We start from the raw sequence: 14,763 nt of genomic DNA on the forward strand, positions 1-14,763 counted from the left end.
AAGGGCTCTCAGCCTCCTATGAGCCGAGGGAGCGAATCCATGAACAGGCATTTTTTTTCCCCCTTTCCCAAAATGTATTGAGATTGCAAAAAAAAAAAAGGAACACTTCCCTCTGAAAGACGACTTTCCTCTACCAAAATTGCTCTTAAGCCTCTGTGTGGTTTCTACCCCGAGTTTGCAAGTTGTCTTTCTTTTTTGCATGACTTTTGAAAAATCCCCATGATACTAGCTATGAGGTTGCCTGGTAGCATGGACCCATACCATAGTACGTTAGCGGTGTTTGTCATCTACTAGTTTTCTCCTCTCCCGTTTTAAGGGTTCTGCGTTCGCTGCTTGTTGACTCTGAGCTAGACTCTATGGTATAGCCATGGCAAGCCACTTGGGGATTACAGTTCCCACAGTAGCTTGCTATTGGCTTGCGCTATTGGGGCTGATGAGTATTGGACCCCGAAGCATCAGGAGGGCATGTGGTTGCATAATCCTTGTGCATCGCAATGTTCAACTGGCCCTGGTGACCTGAGGTGCAGACTGAAGGTTCTTTAAGGCTGCAACTCACTTGTTTTGGGATGTGTTAGGAAATTATCTTTTGGAAAGGGACAGAGAGTGAGGGTAGCGCAGGGGTCCCCAAACCTGACAACTTTAAGATTTGTAAACTTAACTCCCAGAATTGAAGACTTGAATTTAAGAATTTGAAGACTCCCAGAATTGAAGACTTGTGGACTTCAACTCCCAGAAATGGAGAATTCTGGGAGTTGAAGTCCACAAGTCTTAAAGTTGACACGTTTGAAGACATCTGGGATAGTGGGACTTAAACCTTAGAAGCCAAAATAACTCAGAAATAATATAGATCTCAACGCAACCAGTTTGTATGGCTTTCTTCCAACCATGGTAACAATAGTTTCATGTTTTATCCTTTGATGGTGGTGGTAGATACACCACTCCACCTAATGATTAGCTGGCCATAAAAGTTCTTTGCACACTTAACAGCGACGTGTGTGGCGAAAGTGAGAACTTTCTGGAATGAAAAGAGATTGAATTCTTTTATCAGCATATGGGGGGGAGGGAATGGTAAAGTGTGGGATTCTCCTGTGTGAGGGTGATACAGGTAGTCCTCAACTTACAACTGTTTGTTTAGTGACGGAAGTAATCTGAAAAAGTGACTTACAACCGGGGTTTTTTTAACACTTACGACCCATTGCGGCATCCCCGTGATCAAAATTCATATGCCTGGTAAACTGACTCATATTCATGCCGGTTGTGACCCGTGGATCATATTTTTCCAACCTTCTGAAGAGCAAAGTCGGTGGGGAAGCCAGATTCACTTAATAACTTGAAGCGATTCGCTTAGCAAAATCGTAAAAGCGGGGCAAAATTCACTTCACAAAGGCCTCACTTAGAGAAATTTTGAGCAAGATTGTGGTCGTAAGTCGAGGATTACCTGTACTGAAGGGAGGCAGCAGTTTATGGAAAAATAGGAAAAAAGTTGAAAAGCCCTTGTTTGTTTGTTTGTCTTTTTAAAAAGCAAATAATAAAAGATCCATTTATGTGACAGAGGTAGACACCAGTGGTGGGTTGCTCCCGATTCGGCCTGGTTCTTGCGAACTGGTAGTGGCGGCAACAAGAGGCTCCGCCCACCCACCCTGGATGCTTTTGCGCATGAACGAACTGGTAGCAACACAATTTAGACACCACTGTAAGATGCCGCCGTGCTCTAAGGGGGGGGACATGGCAGGGCCCTGAAAGCGAGAAGTAAAATGGCGCTCGGTCTTTGAGGCAAGGTTGCCCTGCTGCGGGCATCCATTTCCGGCATGCTGGCGCTCCATTTTTCCAACAGAAAAACTAGCCCGCTAGCCATCCACCATCCACATCCTGTCAGGCAGTTGGGACCTCGAGAAAACGATGAGGGGGTGGAGGAAAGAAGCTTTGTACAAAAGAAAGTTTTTATGGTGAAAGTTGGGGGGGGGTTTCAATTTCTCTCTGAATAGTCTATGCATTTCCAATTTTAAAAGCCGTTTTCCGCTGATCCTTCCCCACCCTCCCGCGCCCCAGTTCTCCACCCTCCCTCCAAAAAATCAGGCACTGTGTAATCTTATTCTGAACAAACCTCTGAGGAATGTCATATCTGCAAATTTGGATTTTTTTAATTCCAAAGTAAATGGCAGCCTTGCATTTTTTTATTTTTTATTGACACGCGGATACACAGACAAACGATCCCAGTTGGAAGGTCTTGCCTATTCCAACCCTATTGAATTGGGGGGAGGGTGGTGCCTAAGATTTTGCCATTTTAGTTATGCTCTGAAGAATTTGTGTGTTTTTTTAATTTTATTTTATTTGTATTTTTTTATTATTATTTTTGCATTTGTGCAATAACTACTTGCCATTTTACTGGGCTAACCTTTGGACTTGCCCTGACTACTAACACAGCACAAAAAAATGAACTCGAAACACAAAAAAAAAAGGTGTATTTTTTTTCCTGAGAATATTTTCTTTTAAAAAAAAAATATTGATAAGCTCCATTTTATCCCCGTGTACTTGTGGTGTCCAACATTTTTAGCAGTATTTTATAAATATATATATAAATATATAAATAGATATATATATTATTTTTTTCCTGTAACGCACTAAGTCTTAGGTGTTTTTAGAAGCTCGTTTCTTATATTCAGAATCACCAATTTTAATGAAATACCCTCACAAAGACCCAGTTGACCAAAAAAAAGCCTTTTTTTCTTTCTTTTCTTTTCTTTTCTTTTTTGTACACGTAGCTTTGAGAGAAGCTGCCCTGTTGTGTTGCTGTGATTTCATCTTTTGTAACATTTTATTTCTTATTCAAAAGTTTATTAAAAAAAAAAGAGAGAGAAAAGTTTTATATGGCTGGCAGTGACAGAACAGGAGAAAAACCTCTTCCCTTTTTAGAGGGAAATTGTATTTTCTTCCCAACCTGGGTTAGCCAATGTATGTTCTCAGCACTGTGCGACAGTCGCTATATGATATGGAGAAGCAATATCACTGTACGAAACTCACATGATGTATTATTATTATAATTATTATTATTATTATTATTCACTAGCACCCTAGGTGTGATAATTGAAGTAAATATCTTTTATACAAACACAGTGATGTGTGGGTTGTCTTCCTTGGGGCAGGCCGGGCTCAAAAGCAGCAAACATTTCTTCCAACGGGCTGGCTTACATTGTAATTCCATGGTTTGATAATTTTGTGGAGTTTTGCAGTCTTCATTCAGATAGCTGACTCAGCACTCTGTCTTGATCACCATAGGAATTTTGGTGTGCAACATTTGGAACGCCAACAGGTTCAGATGTCAAATTAATTGGCTTTATTTTATATATGAAGAATTTATTTTTTGCTTTTCATATATTTTAATATTTCTTGTGTATTTTGTGTACATAGTAACACACAATTTGCAAAAACACCTGTAAACAACACTGAAGATTAGAAAAGAGACAACTCCCAAACCAACTATGCAAAACAGAAAGGAAAAATAATGAAAGAAAATCTACCTTGTCTTTTATCGTTATCAGTAGTGCTGGTTGAATAATAAATGCATTGCTGTAATATAATTACAGTACTAAATATTATTGAAAAATGTCACAAAATCTCTACCATAATACCACATGATGTATCTGTGTTCTGGTTTGTTTTTTTGCAGCAGCAGCAAATACTCCCTCTCTCAAAACATTTCCAACAACCATTCTTTCACATTGGGAATAATCTCAATATTATTATTATTACTAGTATTTGTCAATATTATCCATGTATATTCAACAGTCATAACTTCTGGTAAACAGATTCAAAACCAATAGTATATAGTTTAAAATTACATTAGCATCCTCTTTATTTAAAGGTAATCCCATTAATCGGTTGCTATGGATACTTCTCAGCTTACAACTACAGTGGTACCTCTACTTACGAACTTAATTCCTTCCGTGACCAGGTTCTTAAGTAGAAAAGTTTGTAAGAAGAAGCAATTTTTCCCATAGGAATCAATGTAAAAGCAAATAATGTGTGTGATTGGGGAAACCACAGGGAGGGTGGAGACCCTGTTTCCTCCCAGGAGATTCATAGAGAGGCCCCACGGGGGCTTCTCCCTGCCTATGCTTGGCTGCATAGCTAGAGGTATAACAAGCAGGAAGAGGGAGATTGTGATCCCCTTATATAGAGCGCTGGTGAGACCACATTTGGAATACTGTATTCAGTTCTGGAGACCTCACCTACAAAAAGATATTGACAAAATTGAACGGGTCCAAAGATGGGCTACAAGAATGGTGGAAGGTCTTAAGCATAAAACGTATCAGGAAAGACTTAATGAACTCAATCTGTATAGTCTGGAGGACAGAAGGAAAAGGGGGGACATGATCGAAACATTTAAATATGTTAAAGGGTTAAATAAGGTCCAGGAGGGTAGTGTTTTTAATAGGAAAGTGAACACAAGAACAAGGGGACACAATCTGAAGTTAGTTGGGGGAAAGATCAAAAGCAACGTGAGAAAATATTATTTCACTGAAAGAGTAGTAGATCCTTGGAAGAAACTTCCAGCAGACGTGGTTGGTAAATCCACAGTAACTGAATTTAAACATGCCTGGGATAGACATATATCCATCCTAAGATAAAATACAGAAAATAGTATAAGGGCAGAGTAGATGGACCATGAAGTTTTTTTCTGCCGTCAGACTTCTATGTTTCTATGTTTTTCTGGCCCTGTTTCCTCCCAAGAGATTCCTAGAAAGGCCCCATGGAGGCTTCTCTCTGCTTTTTCCGGTTACAGTTTCGGAGGCTCAGGTTTGTAAGTGGAAGATGGTTCTTGAGGCAAAAAAATCTTGAACATCTGGTTCTTATCTAGAAAAGTTCATAAGTAGAGGCGTTCTTAGGTAGAGGTACCACTGTATTCATTTATCCATCGTTCACCAATCTTCGCCCTTAACAACGCTTGCAACATCCCCATGGTCACATGGTCAAAATTCAGTCACTTTGCGATTGGCATGTATTTACAACAGTTGGAGCATGATAGGGTCATTTGATCACCCTTTAACTTCCCGCTGGCATTTTGGGAATTTTAGCCATCCCCCAGCACCCAAGAGCTTTCTGCAGGCGGGGGACAAGTCTTCGGGACAGCAAAAAATGGGTGCATTTGGTGTATAAGGTGCACCGACATTTCCACCCTCTTTCGGGGGGGAGGGGAAGGTGCGTCTTATTCTCCAAAAAATACGGTATATTTTTATCACCCATGTTTTCCAGCTCCTAAGAACTGCAAAACCGAAATGTGTTTATTTAAGCGGCATGCCATCTTTCTATTTTTCAAAATATGTGTGCAAACACCTTTATGCTCCAGTGCAGGACCATGTGTAGCCATCAAATTTAATAGAATAACAGCTGCAACAGACTGTACCATTCCAGTCTCTTCTGAAAAGCGCCATTCGAATTATGGCACGCACAAAAAGATTAAAAGGGATAGAATCAAGATCACGTGAAGCGTTAATGCCACTTGGTAAGGCCACACTTGGAATATTGCATTCAGTTTTGGTCACCACGGTGTAAAAAGGATGTGGAGACTCTAGAAAGAGTGCAGAGAAGAGCAACAAAGATTATTAGGGGACTGGAGGCTAAAACATATGAAGAACAGTTGCAGGAACTGGGCATGGCTAGTTTAATGAAAAGAAGGACCAGGGAAGACATGGTAGCAGTGTTCCAATACCTCAGGGCTGTCCACAAAGAAGAGTGAGTAAACCTATTCTCCAAAGCACCTGAGGGTAGAACAAGAAGCAATGGGTGGAAACTAAACAAGGAGAGAAGCAACTTAGAACTGAGGAGAAAATTCCTGGCATTTAGAATAATTGACCAGTGGAACAACTTGCCTCTAGAAGTTGTGAATGCTCCAACACTGGAAGTTTTAAAGAAGATGTTGGATAACCATTTGTCTGAAGTAGTGTAGGCTCTCCTGCCCAAGCAGGGGATTAGACTAGAAGACCTCCAAGGTCCCTTCCAACTCTGTTGTTATTATTATTATAAAAATAGCAGTTAGGTTAAAAAGTAGGTGAAAATGCAGCCCGATCTTGTAAAACCTTAACAGATAAAAATTAGCATTCAGAGATGCCTTAAAAGCAAACAGAAAAGATGTCTGGATTGCAAGGCCATTGGAAGGCCACTTCGCTTTTTGGTATCACATCCAAGCCCTGCCTTGAAACGCATGACCTACACATATGTTCTCTGGAAGGGAAGCAGAGAAGTTGCACTGCAGAACTGAACATCTGGCAGTTTGATCAGACACCCCCCCTCCCCTTGAGATTTAATACTGTGTTTCCCCAAAAATAAGACACTGTTTTATATTAATTTTTGCTCCAAAAGTTGTGCTGTCTTATTTTCGGGGGGTGCCTTATATTTCTCAAATAAGACAAATTCACAGGCAGAAAAGCTGACACCCCCAAAGAAAGTGTACCGTAAGGTACACTGATTACGGTACGGTACCTGTCAGTATGGCACCCACACACACAAACGACGACACTTATATGGTACAACAGTATACTCCCACGGTTGCAGCTTCCGGCCACCAGAGGAACTACAGTCTACGCACTGTAGTGGAGACTGTAATGGCGGTGAGACAGCAGCAGACTGTGTCTGCTGTACTGGATGGTACAAAGCGATGGAAGGGGCCAGCAGGGGACGCCACATTATTCTGGTACCCCTATGAACAGCTTTGAATGGTACCGTATGTTTTTCCACCGTACCGTATGTAAACTTGACTTTGCCTTATTTTGGGGGGGGTGCCTTATATTAGCAAATTCTGCAAAACCTCTGACATGCCTTACTTTCGGGGTACGTCTTATTTTCGGGGAAACAGGGTAGGAGAGAATTTCAGGAAGGGGTAGGCAACTTGACTCTCCAAGTCTCAAACCTCTTGCCGCTCGGGACACCATCCTTACTCTAATTGTTGAACATTGAGCGCTTAGGGTCCTGCCATTTTGAGTAGGAAATCCAAAAATCATTAGAAATGGCTGCCACTATACATATCTAACTTGGGAAAATACAGAATATTGTTTGGCCCAAAAACTGATAAGCCCCTCCCACCGCTACCACTACTAGCATTATCACCGCACTGCCCTATCCATCCATGGGAATGCAGTCTGGATTCCCAGGTTGGAGGAGCTGCTTTCCAGAGACCAAGAGGTAGCAAAGCTAGGAAATTCTGGTCAGCAGAAAGAGGATTAAAATGGCTCCTCTTTAGCAGTTCCCAGAGTATTTTGATGGTTATGAAAATTAGCAATAGTACTTAGACTTATATGCTCTACGGCACTCTGTAAAGCAGTTTACAGAATCGGTCTATTGCCCCCAACAATCAGGGTCCTCATTTTATTGATCTCAGAAAGATGGAAGACTGAGTCAATGGCTGGGCCATTCAGAATGGAGTAAGCAATGAGTTAGCAGTGAGTTAGACTGCAGTATTGCATTATAACTGCTGCACCCATCGTGTTTTATTGTTTAATCTGGCAAGATTCTGTCTGTAGATGAAGAACAATAAAGGAAACTACCCAGGAGTAGCCTCACATGTTTTTCTTAGTTTTTGGAACCTGACACACATTAAGGCAGTTGCTTGTCTGTAAGATCTTGAAATGTGGTGGACAATAGGATGGATGTTCAAGTTAATCCAAGAGAAAATCCCCCAAATGCAACACTTACCAGATGCTATAGTTGACAGGATGGTCCCCTCTACTGGCAGCCTGTCACTCTCCCAAATTATAATGTTAGGTAACTATTTGGACCACTGAAACAAAACATAACGTTCGCTTCCTGGCTTGTAAAAGATTAACAGTAACACACTAAATTGTCCTTTTGCAAAACCTCACATCTGTTGCTAAATGGGGCTGATTTTATAGCTGCTGAGTTGTTGGACAAACAATTTGCCTAAAAGTTGCAATTTAGGTGTACAGATACAAATGAAGCAACAATGGCTACAATTTAAATAGAATGATAGTACATGTCGCCATTGTAGGAAATGACAGCCAGGTATCCATATCCCAACAGATAATAAAAAGGCAACTTTAATTATCTTTATCGCTTCGCTTCTTATGCTTGAGATGTTGGAACACTGCTATAATAATAATAATAATGGACTGGTGATGAAATACGAAATCCAGCATAGTGATCTTGTTTGCCGTGTTGTACTGACATAATAATAATAATAATAATAATAATAATAATAATAATAATAATATATTAGATTTGTATGCCGCCCCTCTCCGCAGACTTGGGGCGGCTTACAACAGCAATAGTAACAATATAACAATGTAACAAATCTAATATTTAAAACACATCTAAAAAACCCCGTCATTAAAACCATACAACATAACCATACTATACATAAAACTATATAAGCCTGGGGGAGATATCTCAATTCCCCCATGCCTGGCGATACAGATGGGTCTTAAGCAATTTGCAAAAGACGAGGGTAGGGACAGTTCTAATCTCTGGAGGGAGTTGATTCCAGAGGGCTGGGGCCACCACAGAGAAGGCTCTTCCCCTGGGGCCCGCCAGATGACATTGTTTATCCTGTCCTGTCCCTCCTGGTCCTTCCCCTCATCAAACTAGCCATGCCCAGTTCCTGCAACCGTTCTTCATATGTTTTAGCTTCCAGTCCCCTAATCATCTTTGTTGCTCTTCTCTGCACTCTTTCTAGAGTCTCAACATCCAACAGAATCTTGCGTGGAAGCAAAAAGGTGGCAGTGCAGGAAGCAAAATTGCACTCGTTTCTGCGCATAATTAGCCATACCGGGAGGGACCCACTACTGACACTCTCCAAATAAAGAGCCCAAATGTTTATTGAGCTGATACTAATTACCAAAGAAAAGTATGGACCTAAATGCCTTTTCTACGGTCAGAAACTCCAAGGAAACTATGGACAAACCACTTTCTCGTGCCAGCTGGAAGGTGGTGCACTGAAGTTTGCAATCTCACTAGTTTCTCATAAGTGGAGGAGGGAGATCTAATTTCTAATTGAACATCTGGAAAGGCCTGCTAAGAACATTCCCGGGGGAGGTGTCTTTTTCTTTGGCATCTGTCAACTCGTCCGCCCTTTCTACAGTTTATACATCTGTTCATTACACCAATAAGGTTGAGATAAGCAAAGTAAGTCTAGGACAGCAGGTCTCTGAGCATCAAGGTCAATGAAGTACTAGGAGATTACCTTTACAGGTAGAACTACTGCAATGCTCTCTACCTTTGAAGAGTGTTCAGAGACTGCAGGTAATGCAGAATGCAGCCGCACAAGCAATCATGGGCCTGTGTGCACTGATTGCCAATTGGTCTCCGAACACAATTCAAAGTGTTGGTTATGACTAGTGTTGGGCAAACCGAACCCGCACAATTCAGGTCCGTACCAAATTTTGTGGTGTTCGGCATGCCAGACCCGAACCCGAATTTTTTTAAAAATTCATGCTCCGGTTCCACGTTCGTGCCGAACACCGCGAAAGCCACCGCCCGGCTGTCATCTGCTGAGAAGAGGAGGAGGAGCCGGGCGCTGGTGACAGCGGAGGAAGGTGAATACCGGGGAGCTGTCGGCCAGTTGGGAGGCACAAAAGGAGCTGGGGAATCCCACGAAGAGATTCTGGGGGCAAAGCTTTGACATCACGTATACCGGCAGGTTGTTAAGGACACTAAAGTGATCACTTCCTGGATTCCATGGAATCCCCAGCTCCTTCAAAGGGAGGTCCTTTTTCGTAAAAATTTAAAAAAATAGTTTTATGTTAAAGGACGCCACAGCGGCGGCGCAAGCAAAGGGAGGTCCTTTCATGTAAAAATAATTTTTTTTATTTTTATGTGAAAGGACCTCCCTTTGCTTGCGGTGCTGCTGCGATGTCCTTTTTCGTAAAAATAAAAATAAATAAAAAATCCGTAAAAATAAAAAACGATGGGATTCTGGGGGCAGAGCTTTGGCATCACGGAGCGTTCGGAGTTCGGGTTCGGGTTCGGCTGAAATTTGCGTGAAGTTCATCTGAACTTGCCGAACCTGAACACCATTGGGTTCACCCATCACTAGTTATGACCCACAAAGCCCTACATGGCATGGGACCAGATTACGTACGAGACCGTCTTCTGCCTCATGCATCCAAGTGGCTGGGCAGGGCCCACAGAATTGGCCTTCTCCAGGTCTCGTCAGGTGGCCCTGGACCTTTGGAAGGAGCTCCCCCCAGATATTCGTACTGTCCCCCACTCTCCCTGCCTTCCACAAAGCTCTAAAGCCCCATCTCTGCTGGCAGACTTGGGGCAATTGAAACTTGACATCTTGCCCCACCCAATGAATGAATGTTGGATGTATGATGTGTGGACCTGTTTGTGAGTTTTTAAGAAGATGTTGGATAACCATTTGTTTGAAGTAGTGTAGGGTTTCTTGCCTAAGCACGGGGTTGGACTAGAAGATCTCCAAGGTCCCTTCCAACTCTGTTGTTGTTGTTGTTATCAGTACAACACAGCAAACAAGATCACTATGCTGGATTTCATATTTCATCATCAGTCGGGCGCTTCCCAAGCACCTAGGACTGCTTGATGTAGCGGCCTTTTGCAATTGACAGATGGAGATTTTGTCAATTCCGATGGTTTTCAAATGTCTGCTGAGATCCTTTGGCACTGCGCCCAGCATGCCAAGAACCACTGGGACCACTTTCACTGGCTTATGCCAGAGTCGTTGCAGCTCGATTTTTAGATCTTCATGTTTCACTAGTTTCTCTAGCTGCTTCTCCTCAATTCTGCTTTCTCCTGGAATTGCAAAGTCGATGATCCATACTTATTATTATTATTATTATTATTATTATTATTATTATTATTATGTCAATACAACACAGCAAACGAGATCACTATGCTGGATTTCGTATTTCATCACTAGTCGGGCGCTTCCCAAGCACCTAAGACTGCATGATGTAGCGGCGAATTATGTTTGCCGATCCCAGTAAAGCGGCTTTTTGCAATTGACAGGTGGAGATTTTGTCAATTCCGATAGTTTTCAAATGCCCACTGAGATCCTTTGGTACTGCGCCCAGCGTGCCAAGTACCACTGGGATCCCTTTCACGGGCTTATGCCAGAGTCGTTGCAGCTCGATTTTTAGATCTTCGTATTTCTCTAGCTGCTTCTCCTCAATTCTGCTGTCTCCTGGGATTGCGATGTCGATGATCCATACCTTCTTTTTCTCCACGATCACAATGTCTGGTGTGTTATGCTTCAGAATTCGGTCAGTCTGAAGTCGGAAGTCCCACAGTAGTTTTGCTTGCTCATTTTCGACCACTTTTTCGGGCTTATGATCCCACCAGTTCTTTGCTACTGGGAAATGGTTGTTCCGGCACAAGTTCCAGTGGATCATCTGTGCCACAGCATCATGTCTATGCTTGTAGTCAGTCTGTGCAATCTTTTTGCAGCAGCTGAGTATGTGATCGATTGTTTCATCTGTTTCTTTACAGAGTCTGCACTTTGGATCATCTGTTGATTTTTCCATTCTGGCTTTGACAGCATTTGTTCTAATGGCCTGTTCTTGTGCCGCCAGTATTAGTCCTTCTGTCTCCTTTTTGAGTGTTCCACTTGTAAGCCATGACCAGGTCTTTTATTATTATTATTATTATTATTATTATTATTATTATTATTATTATTTTATTCAGCGCTTCCATTTCTCTGCCCATTTGTGGGGAGCAGCAAAGTAATGTTTGAAGAGGTCAATTTGATCAGGTTTGTTTAACTTTTCTTTCTCCTCTTCTTGCCTCCTAAAAGCCCAGAAACGCCAACAGAAGGTGGTGTGTTCTCAATACTTCTCTGGGGTGATTTGCAACAATTAAAAGCATCTTTCTTCCCCGACAGGCCGCTGTACTGATTTGCAGATCCAGTTCACTGAAGCTGTCTCTGCAGTGGCCGACCAGAAAGATCTGATTGCGAAACTGGAGCATGATCTCAGCACAATGCAGTCCCTGTCTGCCATGCATCGCCCAGATGCTGAGGTGAGTCCCCGAAGAAGATGATTGACAGCAAAGACAGTCAGCAAGGGACCACATAGATGAGACGCCACCTGTAAAATTGGTGCAAGTAGTGTTTTTTCCCCCCCTCCAAAATAATCTACAATGATCCATATATGCTGCTTGGCATGCTCCATTCTTTATCAGAATACCTGTCATTTTTGTTTGGGGGAGATTCTCTGATTAGCAAAATCATCAGCCTTTCCCTTTGATGGACACAGCAGATGGTCAGGCCCACTTCAAAGCCAGAAATGGAAAAGAAAAGCTTAGTGGAGGAGCCAGGAGCAAAAAAAGATAACTAGCTTCAACTTCTGATCACCAATGCAATGATGGAAACTTACTTCTGTTCTACCGGCGTGTTTCAACCGCCCGTAATTACAGGGTAATTAGTCCAGGAAGACACACACCACACAATAAAAGTTTATATAAACAGAAAAACAGAAACAGCTCCCTTTTTAAATGTCAAAGGGATTTTCTGGTACACACAAGGCACAGGTTAAATGCAATCCAATTGCTCACCCAATAACTGGGAAATTGAGTCCAATTCTAAAGTCCAGAGAGTCCACACACAATCTTGAACAGCACAAAAACCACGATCTTGACGAAACAATGAATCAGATAAACTGCCATGAGGCTAAAACACCAGGTTGCACTTTTATCTGTAGCACTAATTACAGCAGCCCCACCCAACCACAGGTGGCCTCATTTTCTCTTGTAATAATCCTTCAGTTGTTGTCTCCTCTGCATCACTCTACGCATGCGTGGATGTGTCATTAATTCTTGTTCAGAATCCAAGGATGATACAGATGATTGATCTCCTCCTGGGCTGTCTGCCAAACTCCCCTCTTCCCTGTCACTCACGTTTCCTTGGTCAGAGGAGGCTTCGTCAGCAGATTCCATCAGGAGCAAAACAGGCCTGCGGCATGTAGATGTTTCCCCCACATCCACCTGCACATTCCTTGGGGCAGGAGCCGGGGCAGAGCTAACCACAACAACTTCAAAGAAGGAATTCTTTCCCCACCTCCTCGTTTATTTCCTTCTGAATAAAATAGAAAAAAATTCTTTATTGGCCAAGTGTGATTGGACACACAAGGAATTTGTCTTTGCTGCAGATGTTCTCAGTGTACATAAAAGAAAAGATACATTTGTCAAGAATCATGTGGTACAACACTTAATGATTGTCATAGGGTACAAATAAGCAATCAGAAAACAATCAATATTAATATAAATCGTAAGGATACAAGCAACAAGTTACAGTCATGCAGTCATAAGTGGGAGGAGATGGGTGATAGGAATGATGAGAAAAAACTAGTAGTAATAGCAGTGCAAACTTAGTAAATAGTTTGACATTGTTGAGGAAATTATTTGTTTAGCAGAGTGAGGGCATTTTGGAAAAAAATGTTCTTGTGTCTAGTTGTCTTGGTGTGCGGTGCTCTGTAGCGATGTTTTGAGGGTAGAAGTTGAAACAGCTTATGTCCAGGATGCAAGGGGTCAGTAAATATTCTTCTATTTCCCAAAGGGTGCGGCTATTCAAAACTTGGAGACTGTTCCTGAGCCCATTAAAGAAGCAACGGCACTTTTCTATGGTAAATATCTCATTCAGATTCTACTCAAGCACATTGTTCGGAAACATACATAAATATATGCATAAATACATACATTTATTCATTCATTCGATTTATAGGCTGCCCTCCTCCAAGTGGACTCAGTGCAGCTTACAAGGGAAAAAAATACAATGATAAAATACAATATAAAACCCCAATAATAAACATTCATTCCTTCATAGCAACTTGCCGGAGCAGAGTATAATGCTCAACGACCCCAGCCCTGTTGACAGAGATATGTTTTAAGGGCCTTTTGAAAGGCCATGGGGGGGGGGCATACGAATCTCCAGGGGAAGTTGGTTCCATAGAACTGGGGCAGATACATAGAAGACCCTTCCCCATAGCACTGCCAGGCAACATTGCTTGGCTCACGGGACCAAGAGAAAGCCGACTCTGGGCTCTTATCGGCCGCTAGGATATATGAGGCAGGAGACGGTTCTGCAGGTAATCTGGTCCTAAGCCGTGTAGGGCTTTATAGGTAATCACCAACACCTTGAATTGCATTTGGAGACCAATCGGAAGCCAGTGCAGCTCACGGAGTGATTGAGATACATAGTATAGCTAGGTACACCCATGATTTCTCATGAGGCTGCATTCTGGGTAAGTTGAAGTCTCCGAACATTCTTCATGGGTAGCCCCCTGTAGAGCGAATTGCAGTAATCGAGCCTCGAGGTGATGAGGGCATGAGAAGCTGTAAGTAGAGACTCCCTATCCAAATAGGGCTGCAACTGGCATACCAGGTGAATCTGTGCGAAAGTCCCCCTAGCCGTTTAATCAGCACGAGAAGTGGCAGAGTCCATTTTTACTGGCCACAATTCCTTCTCTGAGTCTCCACACCCCTGGGTGTGTAATACGTATTGTGACAGGCCAAAGCCATCATTTGAGTTGGAGAACTTTTTTTTTAATAAACTTTATTGATTTTTCATAAAAACTAACAAACAAACAAACATTTAACATGAAATTGGGGTTGCAATCCCCCCTCTTATCATAGAAGTCAAGTTTCTTTACAGAAAAAAAGAATACATTGTTAATACCTTAAGTTCACATATTAATTTAAATGAAAAGATATTTTAAAAGACGTACAATAAGAAAGTATTTACTGGAAGTTTGGAAAGATGTTAAGAAAAATCACTTTTTAACTATTCCAGAATGGATCTCT

At 42.0% G+C, this 14,763-nt stretch overlaps 1 protein-coding gene across 1 annotated transcript in view; it reads left to right on the forward strand.

Annotated features, from left to right (window-relative positions):
* The window catches only part of CUX1 (cut like homeobox 1), a 538,811-nt gene that overhangs the window by 497,205 nt on the left and 26,843 nt on the right, over positions 1-14,763 (forward strand). The window contains exons 15-16 of the mRNA XM_070735186.1: positions 11,849-11,985; positions 13,520-13,586. Of these exons, the coding sequence (XP_070591287.1) occupies positions 11,849-11,985; positions 13,520-13,586 (204 nt within the window). The remainder of the gene's footprint in view (positions 1-11,848; positions 11,986-13,519; positions 13,587-14,763) is intronic.

This window comes from Erythrolamprus reginae, chromosome 1, assembly GCF_031021105.1.
Source record: "Erythrolamprus reginae isolate rEryReg1 chromosome 1, rEryReg1.hap1, whole genome shotgun sequence".
NCBI lineage: Eukaryota > Metazoa > Chordata > Lepidosauria > Squamata > Dipsadidae > Erythrolamprus > Erythrolamprus reginae.